At 32.8% G+C, this 21,928-nt stretch overlaps 1 protein-coding gene across 2 annotated transcripts; it reads left to right on the top strand.

Annotated features, from left to right (window-relative positions):
• Positions 1-1,536: 1,536 nt before the first annotated feature.
• On the top strand, positions 1,537-21,626 carry LOC128171982 (uncharacterized). Of its 2 annotated transcripts, XM_052837760.1 has the most exons (6): positions 1,537-1,681; positions 2,878-2,935; positions 14,246-14,392; positions 16,552-18,523; positions 18,712-18,845; positions 20,729-21,626. In XM_052837760.1, exons 3-5 carry the CDS (start codon positions 14,342-14,344, stop codon positions 18,843-18,845), a joined length of 2,157 nt encoding a protein of 718 aa, XP_052693720.1. In that variant the 5' UTR covers positions 1,537-1,681; positions 2,878-2,935; positions 14,246-14,341; the 3' UTR covers positions 20,729-21,626. The 2 variants fall into 2 exon arrangements, with proteins under 2 accessions (XP_052693720.1, XP_052693721.1); XM_052837761.1 differs by lacking the exon at positions 14,246-14,392 and having other exon boundaries at positions 1,538-1,681; positions 18,712-21,626.
• The last annotated feature ends 302 nt before the right edge of the window (positions 21,627-21,928 follow it).

Raw genomic sequence — 21,928 nt, 5'->3', positions numbered from 1 at the left:
AAGTAGCATGTGGAAATATAAAATAATTTTAGAGGAACTAGCAATTGTAATTATTTTTATTTAAAAATATTTAAGATTTGATAAATTCTTGTTTTCACACAAAGGTTAAAATTTCAAGTTACAATTCATGTTATTTTCCCTTTCCTTTAACATTTTACCGAACAAAAAACAAATAAAATCAAAATTAAACTAAACAAATAGATAAAACATTAATTAAACGGAAACCAAAATATTATGAAGTGTATATGGTTTTCTGGAATACCAGCACAGGAGTATTATTTAGTGTCAAAACACATGGAACTCGTAAATGAATCATCCGTATAATACATGTATAATGTTTAATTTAAAGCGGGTCCTTACTCGATATGGGTTTGGTTGAATTAATGACTTGTGTAATGTGCTCAATAGAATTATCAATATATCATTTTAAGTAATTAGGTAGTCCAAAATATATTATATTTTATTACTTTTATCATATTGAAAATTTTGAATTTACTGATTCGGTGTAAATTTACAAATTGTCATATTGATGTTTACATCCAATTTTTTTTTTTTTACCTTTGTCGCTCTTTATCAATGCGCATTTCAATTGAAATGAATTTTAGGGGGTTTTAAAACAAAATTAATGCATTTTTGTTTTCAACCATTTCGCGATGATTTGTATTTTAGCATAACATAATGTATTTTATACATTTACATGTATTATGATAAGTTACACTTTTTGTATCAAGTATTTAGAAATAATAGTTTGTTTTTATCAAATCAGTTTGAATTGCAGACTTGTCTAAACTCTAATGTGGCATCATTCTTGTAGTTAAAAACCATGTATCAATAACATATCTTCACTTTAAATAGAGACCCACAAATGAAGTTTATGATTGTGCATACATGTAAGTACCAGGGAGTTAAATCGGCCTCGATTTTCAGTATTATTTGCATTCAATATTAATGCATCTACAGGTGCATACATCGCATGTTATAAGAATATACTGTTCATATATAAATTACAAAAAAAAAAAATATTAGTTTTTTTCTTGGAAAGCAATTTTAATGAAGGATTTTTAAAAGGTAAAGTTATTACTAAATAAGATGTAAACTTGTTCATGGTAAATGTTGTAGAAAGAAAAAAAAAGGTTTTGAAAAAATATAATGTTAGTTTATAAAATGCAACACAAATCAAAATCTGGGTACTTTTTTTAAATACAAATTATGACCTCTCTCTCTCTCTCTCTCTCTCTCTCTCTCTCTCTTATATTTACTCAGGAGAAACCCCCGTGCACATTAATTCCGGAGAAACTCCCGTGGCCAACAAAGTTCAGAATTAAGAGTATAAGTCGTTCTTTCTCAGTATCTGAATGTGACGATGAATTGAATTGCATAGGTGATAAAATACAATCGGCGTTTTATAATAAATATGCTTACTTCTAAAATTACGCCTACCTGTGAGTGGACGTAAAATTTTGGCTTAATGTTAGTCGGACGTAAAAATGCACTCTTTAATGAAACGCAAATATTCAAACTAGTCCCGTATTTACACATGCGCAGCGCTTAGTCTCGACGTACGACCCTTTATGAAACGAGCTCCTGCAATGAACAGTTGCTGAATAAATGCGTCTGAATTTTTTTTGCAGACAGACGGACAGAAAGACGGATAGACAGGCAGACAGACAGACACACAAAGGTAAAACTGTATACTCCCTTCTCCAATTTAGAAACAATAAATCGAAAGAAATATTTTGAAGAAATTGTTGAAATTGAAATTGTTGTTCACCGAGGACGCGGTAGTGTACTCTGATTTACAAATTATGAACGACTACTTATTATCCGGTATTTTAGGCATTGATGATGTTTTCCTTACCCCCCCCCCCCCCCCCCCCGTAGTAGTTAAAGTATGGCTCAACAAGGCCATGCTATACATGATTTTAATAAATGTCATTAAAATTGTCACACTTCAGTCGTTTAGTTGTTCATGTAAAGACAAATCAGTTCTAGAAGACTGAAGACAGTGACCTAACATAAAGATGCTGTTTTCCTTTATTTCTCAGCATGTTAAATTTTTCTTTTGCAATTCTTTTTTCTTTGTTTTAAAGGAGTTTACTAAGAGGATTGTATGAAAGATCTATATCGAAATACTTGGTATATCTATTATCATATTCTGAAATTTTACTAAAATTTTCGCAATATCCTTGCATCAAGTAAACTAACCATCTTTGTATATTAAATGTGTGTATCTTTTGAACAAGAAGGATTTGTCCTCTTTTGTTTTCGTTGCCTATGCAATTAAGTGATGGATTAGAAGGCGTGATTTACAAACCTGGGCAAATGTTGTCCAGTTTCCCATGGATCTAAATAAAATCTTACGATTATTTCCTATCGTAAGTAAAAACAAGTTTTTGTTCATTTTAACAAATCATCTAACTAGATTTGTTCGTGTAAAATTCGTCGTCACTTTGAGAGAGATTATACAGATTTTCATCTGCCATTTACATGTGTTAAAATTTGACCTTTTTGTAAAACGTTTTTGGAGATTTGAATAATGTGAACTTGTTTTTGTTACTTTGTCTTATTTTACCCTAACTCAATTGAAGGAATCTCTTGATCTAACCTTTGCAAGCTTTTAAAAAGAGACGATGTTAAGATTTATATTCCGTGTTTTATATTAATGACCTCATTTTTATTCTGGATCAGGAAGGATAAAATCTGAAACTTTGTTATGGGTTCTTTTATGATGTATTTTTCTTTTAAGGGATATTTTTTTGTTTTATTGTTTATTTACTTTCATGTTGAAGTGACAAACAAATATAGCTGATAAAAGGTAGACAAATTCATAAGATATGTATCAGAATTTTACAAATCGGAGAGTTGTGAATTTTTCAGGTGACACGTAACAGAAATCAAGCTGAGGGATATGGACTTGTTTCACAGTGGCAAGTTGGTAAACCAGTATTTTTTTTTTTTATCAAATTTCATATTTCTATAGGAAATTCTTATTACTGTTATCTTGAACCTTTGACTTTTTTTCCCCTTAGATCGTACTTTCTTTTATACCGTTGTACATGTTTCTTTATGAGTACGCATAACAAAAAAAAATAAGTTTAAATATATATTTGATGTGTACAAGTTTGATGACCAAGCTATCTACCGTTATATCCGCGTGCAAACAAAACTAGACATCACATGTGTATGTACAAAACAAGTACACACAGGGCAACTAAACTTATCATTTAAATTCGCAGGTCATGAGAAGGGCAGATAATATTGTTAACACATTACAACAGAACAGAAATGCTAGATAAATTAACACCTTGATCAAAAATATGGTTTAACCTTTTGTATAGACGAGCACTAAGAAAACACCTGCGTTCATTTCTAAGGTTTATTCCAAAACAACAGAAAACATGACGTCATACACAGAAGTACACATAAAGGTCACATGATACACAAACAGCTGATTCAACATAGAAAATGGTTGAAACATGAAACACTTTTAACAGGGATAATTTGCAAGATCATTTGACCATTTGACCTCTGAGAAATGTGTCTATCTACCGTTCGTCCATAGTAAACAGATTAGTGAGTCTGATTGTAATGCCTAATAAAAGCAAGACCATTGCTTACTTCTGTAACAGGTTTATCCGTTGATGTAAAGAAGAAATCAACACTCCTGTTAGGGTTCGATTAACGGGTTTTTATTATCACCAGTTATATTGTAACGTGTTATCTACTGAGTTCTTTTCAAGGGAATATGGTATTATATATATTAATAATTTTCCTTTACTCTGCCTGAGTATGAATGATTGGATTTAAAACAAAATAATCAATGTAAGGCGAGGTGTGTGTACGTGTCCTAGAGCCGGGCACCCTGCACCGTGTTACTTGTCAGAGTTCTTATTGTGTTCGTGGAGTACCAGGTCCTTTCACCCTTATTCAGGATTACTTCTCCTGGTACCCCACCACAATTCCTCTCGACTTCTCTACCCACTGGTGCTACTCACTTCGACCCTTGCTCTTTCTCTCTCTTTCGCTTCTTCTTCTTGGACGTCTTGTCTCTTCTGCTGCTAGACGAGTTCTCCCTGAGAAACTCTCAGCGCGTCTTTATATACGATTGGGTCGTTCCACCCGTCAAAGGGGTAACCAGCATTCTGGGAGAGTCCACTTTAGTCTTCTTAGTTACATCCCTTTGAAGTTACCGATACCCAATCTTTCACCGTCACACTACCCACGCCTCGATATACATGCGTCCCGCATGTCCAATGATCAGAGTACAAAGAATTTTTCCCTTTATTAACATATTTTTTTTTTAGTGATTTTAATGCAAAAATAACAATGGGGTAAAAATCAAGTGTCTTTAAACAGGAATATCTTTCCTTCCCCATAGATAACAAAATTATCAAAACAAACAAGAGCACTAACAATATTGACCATCATTTTAAAACAATGTTTCCTCGTCACATCACATTCTTCAACACAGGCTCATGCGTTCCAAATGTCCTCCTCGAATCTCTCAACACTTTCTCCGTCTTTCTGATATCTTCTGATAACTCGCACTGTTCTTTGGTGACTGCCCCCATCTGTCTGTGTGCTTCTGGTTTCTGGCGACGAGAAATGGACACCAGGTGTTGAAGTCCTTTGGTAGAATTCCTTATCCCCCTCCGTAAACCGCAGTGTAGACATATCTTCACATAGATCATTTGCTGTAACTTTTGGACGTGCACCCTTTTCATCTGGTCCATATAATTCATAACTTGGACTTCCATGCAAATATCGTCTGTTCAACTCAGCCATGGTATCATCTTGCGGTCGTTGTGCACCTGCATCTGTACAACTCAAATCACTCACCATAGATGACTTAGTTACCTTAGCAGGAGATTGCTTATGCATCATCATCTGCAACTTTTCTTTCAATCTTTGTCTCTCCGCATCAATCTTCTCAAGATCTGCTAACAACTCCTGCTCAACATCCATATTTAAATGTGTACTGATTCACCTAATGTCTCAAACTGATCAGTTCCTTGTACCTTGTTCACGGGAACCAAGTGCTCTCTAAGATACTTTTATTAACTCCGTACCTTCAATTCTGTATACAGTAGCCCGGTGCACAGAACACAGTACCCTTTATTCAGCACACAGTATCTTTGTGCTCAGAACAAAGTAACTTTCAATGCGACCTGGTAACTTTACTTCACTCGGTATCAATACACGGTACCAAAACTATACTCGGTTACCAACTGCACTCAGTCACCAGCTACACCAAGTCACAAAAATACGTTAACCACACACAAAAACAAAAATTTCAAACACAATGATTAATTTATCAAAAATCAAATTTACCCTATCCCTTGACCGGCTGCCACCAAAATGTAACGTGTTATCTACTGAGTTCTTTTCAAGGGAATATGGTATTATATATATTAATAATTTTCCTTTACTCTGCCTGAGTATGAATGATTGGATTTAAAACAAAATAATCAATGTAAGGCGAGGTGTGTGTACGTGTCCTAGAGCCGGGCACCCTGCACCGTGTTACTTGTCAGAGTTCTTATTGTGTTCGTGGAGTACCAGGTCATTTCACCCTTATTCAGGATTACTTCTCCTGGTACCCCACCACAATTCCTCTCGACTTCTCTACCCACTGGTGCTACTCACTTCGACCCTTGCTCTTTCTCTCTCTTTCGCTTCTTCTTCTTGGACGTCTTGTCTCTTCTGCTGCTAGACGAGTTCTCCCTGAGAAACTCTCAGCGCGTCTTTATATACGATTGGGTCGTTCCACCCGTCAAAGGGGTAACCAGCATTCTGGGAGAGTCCACTTTAGTCTTCTTAGTTACATCCCTTTGAAGTTACCGATACCCAATCTTTCACCGTTACAATATAATTTTGACCCTGAAAAAACAATATAACAAATATGAATATGCGGCATAAAACACATAAACTTCAAGTAATTACGTATTGTTATACAATCAATATATTGAAGTAATTTAACTTTATAAAGGGAGATAACTCATATAAGTAAACTACACTTTACATAATATCTCCTTTTTTATCAATTTACATGCATTTACATTTCAGTTATAAAACCACTCCTATAATTGTGTAATGCATATAATACATTAATATGATATTCTAGGCATATGAACATACACATACCATTCTATGGGAATATGCCCCATGTACAAGTTGAACCAAGTTCAATACGACTCAATTGCAAGGTATATGTGCATTTTGTAATTAATTATATAACTATTACACTATCATAAAAGTAGTTTTAATTAAAACACATTTAGGGAGACTTCAGTTATAGCTATTTTAACTTTACTTATTATTTCAAAAGTCTCTCTCTCACTATTCATTCAATCAGAGAAAGTGCAAAAGAATTATAAATATGATTAAATACTGATTTGACATTTAGTTGAAATATTATAAATGATATTGATATTAGTGATATTAGATTAACTTACCACGAAGAGATTTAATTTGTCAAAAACATCTGTACACTTTTATTACAGTCCGCTCTCTTCAAACTCTTGACAAAGATTAAACTAAAACCCAAAGAACTTTTGGATGGAAATCGACCAACCAATAGACTAACAAGAAACACTAAAACACCAATGAATTTAAAAGTCACAACTTAACTTTGTTCAAAATATAATTACTACCCTAAAGGCAACTCTGGACCTTTCTACAAATTAAGTTGTCATGAATGAATGCACACTAATGTATTTTAAGATAAATTAAATAATTATAGAATCCAATATATATGCATTCAAAAAAATCATGAAAATATCAAAATGAAATGATGCATATGTAATATACATGTACCTGTAATTAAATCATAAAATATGAGACTGCTACATTTCTAATCGCAACTTATCAGTAGAACGCGGAACAACACCTCGAAACTACCAGCGTTACCGGATGTGAAATTGATATACACATTGCAGTCGTTCAACATCAATTCAAGTATTAGCTAGACAGCCTTGATATTATGTGTTGAACAATTTCTCCGATATTAAAATTAAGCTATTCAAACTTTTATGGCCCTAGGCTCCTTAAAAACTACCCAAAAATGATGAATCTGTTCTCTGGAACTGTACATGATAATGAAATTCCATCTATGTGACCAAGGTCACAAAGCCCACACAGTGCGAAAGGCATTTTCTGAGATAGGTAACTACAAAAACCCAGGAAAACCCTTTTGCAATACTAAGATAAAACATTATTAGAACTCCGTCCTAGAAATAAGAAAGGCTATTTCCATTCTTTATACTGACAAAATAATGTGCAAGATTAGCTCTGGCACGAACAGATTAACTAGTTCCATCAGGAACATTCTGAATCTTGGACAAGTTCCACTCTAAGTATTTCGGGAAATTTTGCCCAATACGTGGCTACTTGTTTCAATAAAAATGTGATTAACCTAATCTCCTGTCCGCATCACCTTTTCACCGTGTACGTTTTTCTAACTTGCATTAGTATAAAACGTTTTTCTTACCTATGTGAGGTCTGAATCCAGCAAAAATATCAAAATGTTGCTTTTAAATATTTACATTCACTTTTTTTTTTATCCTAAAATCGGTATTGCCAATTCGTTCATACCCCCCCCCCCCCTTTCAAAAATAAATAAATAGTTAACCTCTTTTTTATAAATAGTTAACCAATTGAATCGATGATGTATTGGGTCTGTCCTTTTACCATACTAAAGAACTTCACAAAGGTTAATAATGCAGCAGTCATTTTACTGAGTTTTGATCGAGAGTTGAGCAACAAAACGACGTGTGTAATTTTAACAAATAACTCACTTTATCTGTACTTCAAAGAAAAAAAACATTTCAAGAAGAGTAATATTGTAGTACATGTATATTTCGGAATAAAATAAAATGGTCCTCTGCAGGCATGTTCACGAAACTTTCCTAATTTATGACCTACATATGACAGTGAGTTAAACGTAACGGATTATCCAGACGATTTGTATCTTGACTCTTAACCTCTAACCTCTAACTATCGAACTCTAACTCTCTACTCTTTTTTAACTAACTTAGAATCATCTATAAAACATATAATAATATTTTACTGGCGTGACCATCTAAATAATTGACATGTATAAATCACCCAATCAGAGAATATTTCTTTATCCCTCCCAGGTAAACGCCCATTTATTCACCTGTGTTAATCCGCTAATTGTTATGTAATTGCATTAACTTAGTGTCAAACACACATTTGTTAGCTGAAACCATTGTCCTTCAATCCTGCCTTTCTAATAAGTATATTTCCTAAAGCTACACTTGATAACGTTGATGTCCTAATTCTTTGTTACAGTTAAGACGTTTGAGAAACATTAATTTACATCTATCACATCACAGTCAGGAGGAATTTCACGATAATTAAGAAGAGTAAATAACGTTAATTTACCAACAAGCTAAACTATAGAAAATGTTCGCAACATGTAAAATATACATTTTACCTGGTGATAATATCCCCACAAAACGTGATTTTACAGCCTAAGGTGGTCTTAGGACAAGGTTAGTGATGTCCTAAAGTTAGGACAAAGTTATGGCGGTTCCTAAATTTAAGGAGAGCTATGAGAAACACACTTAAGACTAAGACGTATCATAAGATGTACTTAGGACACACCATAGTCCTAAGATAGCTTCGTGAACATGCCTGCTGGTCCTCTATGTATTGAAATTAGGTTTTTTTTTTGTTTTTTTTTTATAAAGTATTGGTGATTTTGTGAATCCTAAAGATAATTTCTTTACTGTACCCTGTCCAAAGATATCTATGCAGCGCATTTTCTTTAAATTATTCGATATTTATAAATATCCCAGAGTTCAAGCGATGTTCGATAGTATGAAACAAATCCCACGATTCATCCTATGAAAATTTTTCACGCGACTTTCATTCTATTGAGGATAAAGAAAATGTTTTGCTTGTGGGATTATTTATTTCCCGCTATATTTTATGTAAAACTGGCGTGAAAAAAAGTTTCATTTAGTTTAATTGTATCCCTGTATTTGACATAATTTGAGAATTTTTTTTATACAAATTGTAGTTGTTCAACATCAATTCTAGTATTAGCTAAAAAACTTACATTTCTCCTATGGGGTATAATTTTTTGCTTCATCATTGAATGTTTAGCTCTCATCTCATTAGATAAGGCATTGCCCTGTATTTATAGGAAGTTTTATTAAAAAAAATGTTGCCATGGAGACCTAGGTAATGTACATGTATTCGAGGATGATATTCCTAAGGCCTGACTTTAAGGCCCTTAAAAGTTTAAAAGTTTATTCAAATAATAATCCCAGGGGTAGGGTGGAATCCAACCGGGGGGGGGGGGGGGGGGGGGCTAATCACTATAGGAATCTATAGAGAAAAGGCTTGTCAAAAACCATTTGTCTTTAGTGAAACTTTAGTGAAAGCGACCTTTCATAGTTTAGATTCAAATTCGTTAAAATCAAAATCTTGAGGAGTACGATTGGACCACATTGGGGTCTACTTTTACAAAGGAAAACAATTTACATAAATTGAAAAGTCGTAATAAGTGGTTTTTAACATATGCAAGCATTTTGACAATATGTTGATTCTTTAAAATTGTTTAGACCTTGGCCCCTGGACAATTCTAGGGCCTCACAAGGGATTCAGAGTGTCAATCCCATATATAAACAATTGTTTACAATCTTCTTAAGAATTACAATGCTTAACATGTGAGGTGACTATAAAATCATCCTGTTTGATTATAAACATAAGAATATCCAAGGGGAAAATGGATTTTTATTTATACAGGATCTACATGTGTCATACTTTATTGACCAGATATTTTGTTTTATGTCTCTATTAAGCTGATTTTATCATGCCTTTTGTTGCTCTGGGCCTCTTGTTCAAGTGTTAGGTCGAAAATAACACGGGGCAAAAATAATCCTGTCATCAGTATTGAAACAAAAGATTTAAATCTATTTTTATTTCATTATATGTTTCTTCTACTAGATTTTGCTTTCAATCTATTTAACACTGTCAACATAATGCATTACGCATTTCAAACTTTTCTATTGTCAGATAGTTTTCAAACAATTTGTTTGTTTCGAAAAAAAAAAATGTAAAATTGATTACAATTATTGTTATATTTAAACCTTAAATCTAAACATTTACATGAATAATAAAAAAAAACCATACGGGATTAGAAAACAAGTATTTAATCTGCTTGATATGTACTTTTGAAAATTCTAGTTCAAAGTTCTGGTACATCATTTTTGGACCCATTGAAGCACGCTAATCAGTATGTTATATAACTGTTTCATCTTGTTCTCATATTCCGGCAAATGACCACATATCATTGTGTTCATAAGAATAAACAAATTAAAGCTAATCGATAATTTGTCCAAACAGGCTGGTCTGTTGTAGGATCGACGAATCAAAACTAAATTTAGAAAACATTTTATTGCATAAAAGAAACCCCAAAGCGCTACCAAACTGAGCCTTCTCTTGCGACTTGAAGTAAAAAGTTGAATATTCAATTATTTACAGAATAAGGAATCATTCTTTGAGTTAGGTGATAATTATGGTTGGGGTGCCGTTAATTCCATTAAAGCCCGAAGGGCGTTATGATATATATAAAGCCCGAGGAGCTTCATGATAGAATTAATCACGCATCGACTGAAAGTATCACCTCCTAATGCCGATGCTACTAAAAGAAACGAAAAAAAGAACTGCGAACGCTTACGCCCGTTTCCCGCCTCATTTCACATCCAAATATTTCGGAATTTCTGTCAGATATTCAAAAACTAAGTTTTCTACTAAAAAGTATAATCAAATCCTAATCAATTTATATCAAAATAACATTTTTAATCAAGATATTTATTTTTAAACAAAAGTTTTGCTAACGCGGGGTCTAAAAATAATTCATTGAAATCGGTCTCTATGAGTGAGGAAAATATTATTTAGCGGCCAATATGTGCATAAAAACTTAATAATAACATATTTACGACATATATTAAAACAAAATTTCGTTTTAATTCATATCTGTTAATTAGTTTTCGAAAATTTACAAAGCAAAATTCTTTTTTTGGAATGTATTTCGGTCTGTAGACATATGTCTCCCCCCCCCCCCCCCCCCCGTGAAACAACAAACCCTTTAGTAATATTATGCTAAATAACAATAATTAAAACCCCTCAAAAGGAATTTTTGTTTCACGGGGGGGGGGGGGGGAAAGATGTTTTAAAAAACATTTTCGTTTTCCGTTATTTTCTATTATGAAATGAGCTATTTTAACCCAAAATACAAAGTTATCTCTCTTTGTTTGACCAAATCATTTATTTTTAATGAAATAATAAATAAATGTTTACATTATTGTAAAAAATTAACTTTGATTAGACAACTTTCAAAAAATGACTTTTAGTTAGGCGGCTAGACAATGCTATCGTTCGCAGTCCTTTCCAATCACTGTCAGAGCCAATTTTGAATGGAGATATTGAATTAAATACTATCTGACCGACTACTAATGATGTGTTGACTTATATTTCATTTATCATGACAATCTTAGTATCTCTGGTTTCAGGATGGTTATTTTTCAAACAGAGAAAACTTTTATTAATTATTTCGCTTTTAAAACAATCTCCGTATGCCAAAGTTGTTGAAAATGAATTTGTTTTTCTACAAAGTACAACTGAAAACCCTAAACACATTTTAGACGTTATCAAGGATACTTTGAAATGGGATTATATCTTATTTGCTCTCTCTATTCTTATTCAATTCACATGGGTACTTAGAAAGTTAACAAGTTGTGGAAACGTCATGGAAACCGGTTCTGGGGTATAAAATGGCAATGCGAGCCCTGACAACCTCAGTTGCAGTTTCTCGTTAATAAAATTATAAAGACATACAACTTGTTTTCTTTTAAGGTACGTATGTGTAGTTCAAATCATCTTAGCGTTAGAAAAAACATTCATAAGTAAACGCAACTGAGATGTAATAACTTGACATTTAAAATGCTATTAATTAATTATTTATTTTTCAGGATATTTTGTTAAATTAATTGAATCATTGTTATTTATTAATTTTTTTTCTTCTATTATGTTAAGTTGCGGTTTCTCGTTAATAAAATTATAAAGACATGCAACTTGTTTTCTTTTAAGGCCAAGCAATAGAGGCTTGAAAGCAAGCATTTTGATCCATTGCCCTCGCTGTCCAAGCATCCCCACAAATAACATTGAAAACCAATACAACAATCTGGAACAATGTCATTTTCTAATAGCTCTTGAACTTGTCGATCAATTTCTTTTTGTAAATGAGCGGGTTGACGATAAAAAGGCATTCGAATGGGGGGAGCTTCGTATGTTTCTATTTTGTGTGAAAATCTCCCAACCGTTTTTCCCATTTCTGATAAATCCACTGAAAAGATACCCCTGTAATATCTTAAAAATGTTTGCAGTTCCGACTTTTGAGCGTCATTAAAATCAGAGTTTTTCAAGTCAAAGGTCATTGGAGATTTTTTGCTGACTTTTTGAGTTTAATGCAGTTTCTATGGCATTAGTTTGAACACATTCTGGGGAATAAAAGGGAATAATTTTATGTGTGTCTACACATTCAACTGAGGCAACAATAGCGTTATTGTTAAGCATGATATCCTCCTCGGTCGGATTGCAGATTTTTAAAACACCGCGTTGGTTTTGAATACGCGTGTTTGTTTTCGCTGCTTATAAATTCATAGGATGTAAATTCTCAGTTGGTTCCAAATAAACAGTTTGTTTACAATTTAGCCTGGAGATATTGACAGGAACTAGCATTTCATGATTTGCTGGGATGGTTATTATTTTCTGAGCTGTTCTAGCAAAATGATGTTTGGCAAAAATTGGTAAAGAATTGTTTGACTCTGCAATTTGAATAGTTTTAGAACCTAAATTTAGAGAAACAGTATGCTTTTCCATGAAATCCATGCCAATAATCAAAGATTGATTCAGACCTCTAACAACATGAACTTTATCGAAATTCAACATTTTTATCTTTATTCAAACATTGATCACGTACATGAAATATTTGATGAATTTATTAATAACCCTAGTGCTTGGTCCCAATACTTAGATGTAATCAAAAATTAGATAACGTGTTGACCGTCTTTTTAATACTGACCATCTAGAATACACAATTAGTAAACAAAGATCAAGAATATTCCAATCTTGACCTATAAGTTAGTTAACTTTTGACCTTGCACTAGATTTAAGAAATAAAACCTTTAAAATCAATGAATGCTATAAATATACAGTCAAATATGAAAATAATATAAAAATTCTATATAACAATACAAAAGATTTCGTAGTGTTACCACAGACAAAAACATTGAAAAATGAAAATATTAAAGAATACATGTAAATAAATTGAGAAAAAAATCTTTTGTGTGAAATCAGTTCATATATTATGCATATATTTATAAGATTATAATCTGAGTAAATATGACCGTTTGCCCAAACTCTTGATTTTACAAAGAAATCCCTGAACACGGAGGGGGGGGGGGGGGGTTGACGTGGCTATGCAGATCCCCCCTTTCTATTGGAGACAAACCACATAGATGTTAAACTTCAGTAAATACACTTCAGTATTGTTACCAACACTAAGCATTAAATTTGACAATTCGTGTCCGCACATTTATGTTTCACATTGAAACATAGCTCAAGATCTGTAGTCTGCATTGATGGAAAGTCCTGGTTGATAAGTCCTAAATGAATATAAAGGTCTACAGATATTCATTAATATGAAACGAAATACACATGATTTATATAAGTGAGTTAGTTTCGTCAAAGTCAAATTTCATTGCGCCCCCCCCCCCCCACACACGCATATACATGGCAGCGAGTTCATGTCTCCTTCGCAAGCAAGGAGATATAATAAAAACACCCAAAACAAAAAATTATCTTTAGTCGTGTTCTTTTTAATTTGTCGTTGGATGCAGGGCAAATGAACATCTATTTGTTTAACAAAGGCGAAGTATAATACAAACCGGTTAATGTATGCTATTATCAGAAGTCTTTTTTTTTTTTGTTTGCTTGCTCTTCGTTTCATGCATATTCAGCACACATCATAAGGTGATTTTTACGACCTGAAAGCAATCGACTGTAACGGAAGAGAGGTTGAAATATATGTAGGGGACATATTTTCAGTTATTTAACTTTCCCAAGGTTTTTAAACACTTGTGTTTAAGATTAGTTAGATAGGTGTGTGTCTTTTGTTTCGTAATTAAGTGATGTCTTACAAACGTTACAGTCTGGTATATACTTGCTGAGGGGATCCTTTGAAAATAGTGTTTAAAACTGTATCTGCAAATACTCGGGAACAACTACTGCATCATAAGGCTAATGAATGCTGATTAAAAACTGTCTGCCTCCAAGATATAAAAGGAGATCCAAAATGGTAAGCATCATGATTCATTGCACTATAAACCTCATTTTCACGGAGTAAAAAACCACTTTTGAAATAATTTTTTTGAAAAGGTTAAAAACTTTTGATTTCTTATCCGTAATGCCAGACAACATCTCTAACATGATTAGAGAAGTTAATTTATTTCGTTGATCGGTTATTTATTGTATCTATTGATTCAAAATGTAGTAGTCAATCATTTATTCAAAATAAAAATAATTTTTACACGTCACTCATCGAAAGGCGTGCTTGGTATCTTAATTCCGACAAAAAAATGAAATATAATCTAAATCACATTGCTTTTTGCAGTTAGATTACAATGTTAAAATCATTAACGATTTGTCTTTTCAATACAGTTTTTCAAACATCCGTTTTATTTGTCATTAGAAACCTAGTTTAAGTTTCTATAGGAATAATATTAAGTTTTATTGATGTATTTCTCAATATTATTAGATCTTGTTTAATAAATTAACGTCAAATTTTCAAAAAATGATTGTTTCCTGATTTTGTAGTTATCGAAATCATATTGGTTTAATTGGTGTTTTACACAATGTTATATTGAAGTTAAAAAAAAGTCAGAGTTTCGAAATGATACTTGCAAAGTTATGAAGTGAACCTTTTAAAAAATCTCGGACTACAGGACTAAAAATAGATTTTGGTTTGATTAAGTTCACGATAATATAATGCATACCCGTGAAATCAAAATTGGTCCGTATGCACTCTGCCTAAAATTGGTGTGGTTTTTTTTTTAATGTTTGAATCTGAACATCAACTTTTTTTTATTGCAACGATTAATAAACAAGTTCTACATCTTATCTAAATAAATCTCGTGTACGTATTTAGGTGATGATATCACGTCGTAGTATTATTTGATAATACATCTGGGCTAATTTATGACTTTGGCTGAAAATCTACAGAAAACATTACACATGAATGCGATTTATCTAAGAGTTTTTGGCAATGATTGCTATGGTCTGAAATTTTTAGAAATATATTTTTTCTGTTTATATTTACAACTTTTTCTGAACCATTTATTCAAATATTGTAAAAAAAAAGTAGTAAGAATATGAAAATTGTTATTTTTTAGATCCATAAATTGCACAGAATGCACATATTTCAAGGTAACAACGGTAAATAAAACTAAAAAGATGTATATGGATATATACATTCAAACATAATTTAATGTCTCATTAGATGTGACTAGTAAAATAAACCGAGGAAAAATTTAAAATATTTCGATTATCCTCAACCACTTTTTTTAAATCTACCAATTTTTTTTATATAAAAAATTGCACTAACACAAAAATCATAATTGATAAAACCTTAAAAACATTTAATAGGTCTGTTTCAGCACAAGTCGGTTTGTTTGAGCACATAGAAAAAAGTAGTGACCTAGATTATTCATGCGCTATTTTGACCTTTTGACCCCTAATGATGTTATGCAAGAATAACAGCGGATTGCCTAAAAGTGTTATATAAGGGGAAACATTTGCAAGTGTAAATATTCGTTTATGAATATGCATTGGTAAATTACCGTAACGGTTATTCATTTTTGAATTATGGCTAGTACCTCGTTCATGTCTACAACTACATGTACATAGTACTATTACTATTTTTTTCTTATGTTGGGATATTAAAAATGAGTCATGTCATTGATCATTTTTTGAGATATATTGAGAGTTCTTTTTGCATTTTTTCATAATGATAGATTGTATTGATTTGAATGACTGGTCTAACTGAGATTTAATATAAACAAGAAGCCTATTGGCCACATTGCTGAGCAACAATAGCAATAATCCTAATAAAATCAGAGTTTTGAAGGCATATACAAAATATCTGGGCAATGTAGAAGAATAAAGCTAGAAACAGATTTTCAATTTTTCCCAAATACCTCATTACCTTAGAATGCTTTCATTTAAGTTATAGCTTTTCTGCTCTGAGAAAAGATTTTTTCTCTTTAGATTCCAGTGTAAAAGTCGAAACCCATTGTGGCCCCAACCTCCCACTGAGAGTATACAAAATTGTATTCTTCTGTATATTCAGTTAATAATCATGTTATATAGCTTGACAATGTAAAAGGAAAAATGAACATATCTTATATGTAATTTTTCGACTACCAAGTCCTTTATATTTTCTAAATCATTTTCTTTCAGTTCATTGTCCCTGCCTCCGTTCTTCTTTTACTGGGAGTAATGCCCATTTCTGTGTGTTTTCAATGCGAGAAAAATGTTCAGCATTGTGTGACGTCTTTGATCGTAGACAACTCATTCACAATGATAGACAAGGAAAAGGGTCCACTTTACACTGAAAACAGAAAGGTTTTGAGTGTCCGTTACGGACAAGAAGTCGATATTAACAGTGTCATCACTGCAGACGGATGGAACATGACCCGGAAGTTGATCACTGCCAACGGAACAATGCCTGGACCGGATATCATCGTTCACCAAAATCAGAAGATCACTATCGTAGTCTATAATCACCTGCTTAGTGAAGAGGTTTCCATACACTGGCACGGAATCGAACAATTTGGAACACCTGCTATGGACGGTGTTCCATTTGTGACGCAATGCCCGATACTTCCGGGCCAGTCTTTTAACTACACATTCACTCCTCACATTGGAGGGACCTACTTTTACCACTCTCATTCTGGCGTTCAGTCTGATATGGGATTATTTGGAGCATTTGTCGTGTTAAGAGAACGTGATCCAACACCTTTGGAACGTCAAAAAATTGTACAACTTCAGGAGTGGAATCATCTGCACGACCCCGAAACAATACTAAAATCTCTTAACCATGTTGACACAACGGTCGATCCTATCAATTATTTCACAGGTTCCCATTCGGTTTTGATAAATGGCAGAGGGGAGTACGACAACAACATGGCGCCCCTTACTGTTTTCCGATTTGATGTGAGCGAGACCTACCTTCTTCGTGTGATATCAGCAGCATCTAGCAGATTCTTTCTCTTTTCAATACCTGGAATCAAGCTAACTGTCAAAGAAACAGACGGCGATGAAATCTCCCCCATAACAGTAGATAAAATAATCATTTATCCCGGGGAAAGGTACGACATAGAATTGAATCTCCAGTCTGTTCCCGAGGGTCTCTACAATATTACCGTTAATTTATTAGTTGGTCGTACTTTAGGATTCAAAAGAGAGAAGAACGTTGGGATTGCCATGGTGCACGTAACGAATTCAATTAATTCTTCTGCGACGGTATTTAACGATTCAGATACCTCTGAAGTTGTTTTGAATTGTCCTTTTCTAATCTACCCAAACGAACCAAATTTTACTTGTGTTCCTGTCTCTCAGTTAAAGTCGATGAATCTAGAAAAAGAAATCCATGTTAATAAGAAATCCAATAGAACAGCATCGCATTTTCTTAACTTTTCCTATAGAGGAACAAAGCAATCAGCTGTGAATGGACGAATCTTCCGAAATCCTTCGGTTGCAGCATTGATACAACCTGATGAAGTTGATGTATCGTGTCCCAGGTGTGACGCCGAAATCTATTGCACCTGTTCCTACTCAGTAAACTTGGAAACAGGTGCAGAAATAATATTAGTTATGTCCAACTTGGGCAAGGAGTTTTTAGATACACATCCGATTCATATTCACGGTCATAAGTTCCAAATTTTACGAATGGGTCTTTTGTCTATTACATCAACTGGTGATGTAATACCTACCAATGACCTAAGATGCAGTGAATCCTTAACCAACGAGGAAAGTTTGTGTTACAGCGTGAAATGGGACAACAAAACATGGAACAATCTCAGTAATATTCCAGATATAAATTTCCAAAACGGTGTGCGCAAAGACACTATAATTTTACCAGCTGGCGGTTACGTCGTGGCAAGAATCTGGGCCACAAACCCAGGGGTGTGGTTATTGCATTGTCATATGACACGTCATTTGTTTGAAGGTATGGCTGTTATGCTTAATGAATCGTTTGAGCATGTTGTTAACCTACCATCAGATATCCCTACATGCAAAAGTTTCTACAATAAGAAGAAATATTTGCCACAAAATACCGAAACCACTACTCCAAGCAGCCAAACCATAACTAAATCAACGCAATCAGTGCATAACACGTTTACAACCAGGTCAAAAACCTCGATGTTTGGTAAATTACTTTTATTATATATAAAAATATTTAAAATTAAGAATATTTTTAACCGTAACATTGATGTACACTCAAACTACATTGATGTAAGCACGTTTCGTTGTAAGCCTCAATTAATCTTTTTTATCATTTTTTTTTACTTATTTCCTTTCGAAAGGTAATGTGTTGTAAATAATTTTCAATTTTAGGTGAAAATGAAGATTCCGTGGTTTTAGGAATTATCATCACGTTGGCGGTACTTGCCTGTTTGTTGGTAATCTCCAATTTGTACACAATACATGTGCTCCGGAGTCAAGGCAAAGCAAGCATAACTGGACATTAGGTATTCCTGACCCGATTACACGGATATGCATGTTCCGATCTGGTGGTTTTTAATCGCCATTAAAAAGTGTAAAAAGTTGACTTGTTTGCAAGAAGGCTTTGTAAGCTTGAAATAACGTGTGCATATAAACCTTGACTGTTTTGAAGTAACATTATCCAGTAGAACACTTTTGTGGGTTTTTTTTATTGTTTTGGGTATTCTAAACAAATTCCCTATGGTTTTGATTAACGTTCTTTTCCAGTTCCCCTTTTTCTTGATTGTAGGTAACATTGTCCTGGGCCCGTTTCATAAAGCATACTTAGGACTAAGTTGTATCTTAGAAAAGAACCTTTTCCTAAGTTCATTACTTATCCGTTTCACTATTCCAGTCTTTTCTTATGAAATTCCTAAGTTATGTCTTAACTTTAAGACAGGTAAATCGATGTATTAGGAACAAACTTTACATGGCGACTGTTTATTTTATAATGAAATGAATTACATGCATATTAAAGTTGAACAGAAATACAAAAAAAACAAACAAAACAAAAAAACAAACAACAAAACGAATCATTAGGACTTGTTCACTTTATTTCTTAACTAAAAACTTAAGAGCTATCAAAATAAATATATATTTCTTCAATTTATTTATTTTGTGTAGACTTTTGATTTTAACATTTTTCTTAAAGATTATCGCACGCGCAGATGAAAATCGGATATTGCTATAGCTAGTGCACTGATGATAATGAAATAAGTCATGCCCAAGAATCACTGACATCTTAGATAGTTTGATAATAATAGGAATAAATTCTAAATAAAACTCAATTACAGAATGACTGGATAATTTGTCCTTTCCCTGCACCAAATAAGCTGTTCTTTTACGAAAGAAATTTTAGGTGTTTTCTTTTCGGTGGGGTGAGGCGTTTATTTCAGTTTTTGTTGGGAGGGGTAGGAGTGACCGGCAAGTGGTAGGTGAAGGTAAAATGTTATACAAAATTTCAGTACATGCACATAGGCACAACACTATTTGCACTCTATTTACACGTTTTAACTTTTTTTCTAATTTGTTTATATGTGAATAAGGGAATGTTTCTTTACGTTTACTTAGAAAGTTTACATCAACGCCATATTAAAAAGAATTTACATGATCGATATAAGTTTGATGATATTAACAAAATGATTTAAAAGTGGCTTACAATATATCTTAGGATAAGATTTAGTCAACTGCGTTACGCTAAGAAAGTTTTGTAAAACAGCTATTACAAATCTTAGGAACTTCCTAAGTTATAACTTAGGCATATCTTAAGTTCTATCCTAGGAAACATCTTAGGAAATCTTTGTGAAACGGGCACCTGTAGAATACTTCTGTTTTCTATTGTTTTGGGTAATCTAACACAATTTCTCAACATTGTGTTTACTGAGGTTTTGATTAGCATTGAAAAAACACGTTTCTGTTCAGTTCATGACTGGATGATTTTTTACATAGGAATATAATGAGAAAATCTTAAAAAATAATCTGGGAAAATTTTCAGTCCAAAAAGCAGTAACGTGTGAAAGCACAGGTTGTGCAGATTAAAGTTTGATGAAACCATGATTCTCTAGAGAAAAGTGGGGCCACAAAATGAAGGGTTAGGGTTATAGGAATAGAGAAAAGTCTTCTTACAGAAAGGCTTGATATTTACCCCAAAAATATGTGGGTGTTAAGAATTCAAAATTGGCAGATTTTATTTTTTTAAGCAAGATCTACTGTACTTAGTTGTCAAGATAGTTTGATTTTGATACTGTAATGCTATTTTGATCAGAGTTAAGGCAATTGTTGCTCAGATGAGCGATGTGGCCCCTGTGCCTCTTAACTTAGATATTATAGGTAGATGAAGATATTTATTTTTCTTTTATTTTGTAACTAGGTATGGACCAATCTATAAAGTGGTGTATTATACCACGAATCGGTGTCCAATTAACAGCCTCCTACAAATCTAAAAAGGATATCATGTGGTCTTAGCTGTCGTTGCTATGAGTTGATAGCTAGCAAACGGAAAGTTGTTAACATTGCCAAATTATGATTTAAAAAGAAACGGACATGAGATATCAAATCTGATGTGATGGAAAATTGCTCAAACGAAAAAGAAAATCAAGTAAAACATATAGAAGTGAGAACAAATTTTCTTAAAAATGACTAATTTTAAACTAATTTTGAAGCTGTGTAAAACAAACTTGTTCATAACTGATACACAATTTGCTGAGATGCATAATGAAATATTATATGACTGTTTACATGATAAAAAATATTGTAACTGTAAAAAAATTAAAATATTAAGAAAAATGCATAAAAATATGAAATTAAAAATTTACACTAATTTGTCACTCCATAGTTAACAAAAAAGTGCGAGTTGTAATGTTTCGTAATGCGCAATTTGTAGATTTGCTACATAAGTACCATACATAAAACATTTATATTATCATTATTAATATAATTATTATTATTATTATGTTAGAAGTATGTATTCTTAATTAATATGTCATAATTTACGTAAGATATATGAATTCTTTAAATTTTGTTAAAGGGACTAAGACACGATTTGACTCAAAATTTTAAAATTTTATTTTTCCATTTTCAATGTTTATAATGATAAATATAGAAGTTGATAATGCATTGTCAAAATTTGAAAGTCAAATATCAAGTTATTAGCAAGTAGTTCATAATTCTTTGTTTTGTAAACAAAGCCTGAATATTGTCATTTTTACAAATGTGTGTAATTGGTGTAAGTTTTAATCAAATGTACCTTTCTTTTGTTGATAATAGTATATATAAAAGATATTAAATTAGTTTAAATTGTTTTTTACATGTTATTTTGTCTAAGAAATGGCAAATCTCAACATTACATGTTTTATAACCATAATTGTCACAATTTTAATGTAACGAAGTTCCGTTGTTGATAAAGTGTTATTAATTTTATTCTTATTCTTTCGTTCGTAACACATTGACACATACCCTATCTGTGAACGAAACGACTGTGCACTTCGACCGTTAGTGGACACATACCGCCATGATGAGTTCCCGTTTATCTGTCAGTCGTGAACTGTAGTATTGATATTTGACTACCATC

Source organism: Crassostrea angulata, chromosome 2, assembly GCF_025612915.1.
Source record: "Crassostrea angulata isolate pt1a10 chromosome 2, ASM2561291v2, whole genome shotgun sequence".
Lineage (NCBI taxonomy): Eukaryota > Metazoa > Mollusca > Bivalvia > Ostreida > Ostreidae > Magallana > Magallana angulata.
Note: the sequence above shows the minus strand (reverse complement) of the source record. Positions and strands in the feature narration are given on the sequence as shown.

Bases quoted from the DNA above. Each gene is read 5' to 3' on its own strand.
- LOC128171982 (XM_052837760.1), top strand. From the start codon at position 14,342: ATGCTGATTAAAAACTGTCTGCCTCCAAGATATAAAAGGAGATCCAAA. The intron at 14,393-16,551 runs GTAAGCATCATG...ATTTTCTTTCAG, and splicing joins ATAAAAGGAGATCCAAAATG to TTCATTGTCCCTGCCTCCGT. The intron at 18,524-18,711 runs GTAAATTACTTT...TTTCAATTTTAG, and splicing joins GTCAAAAACCTCGATGTTTG to GTGAAAATGAAGATTCCGTG.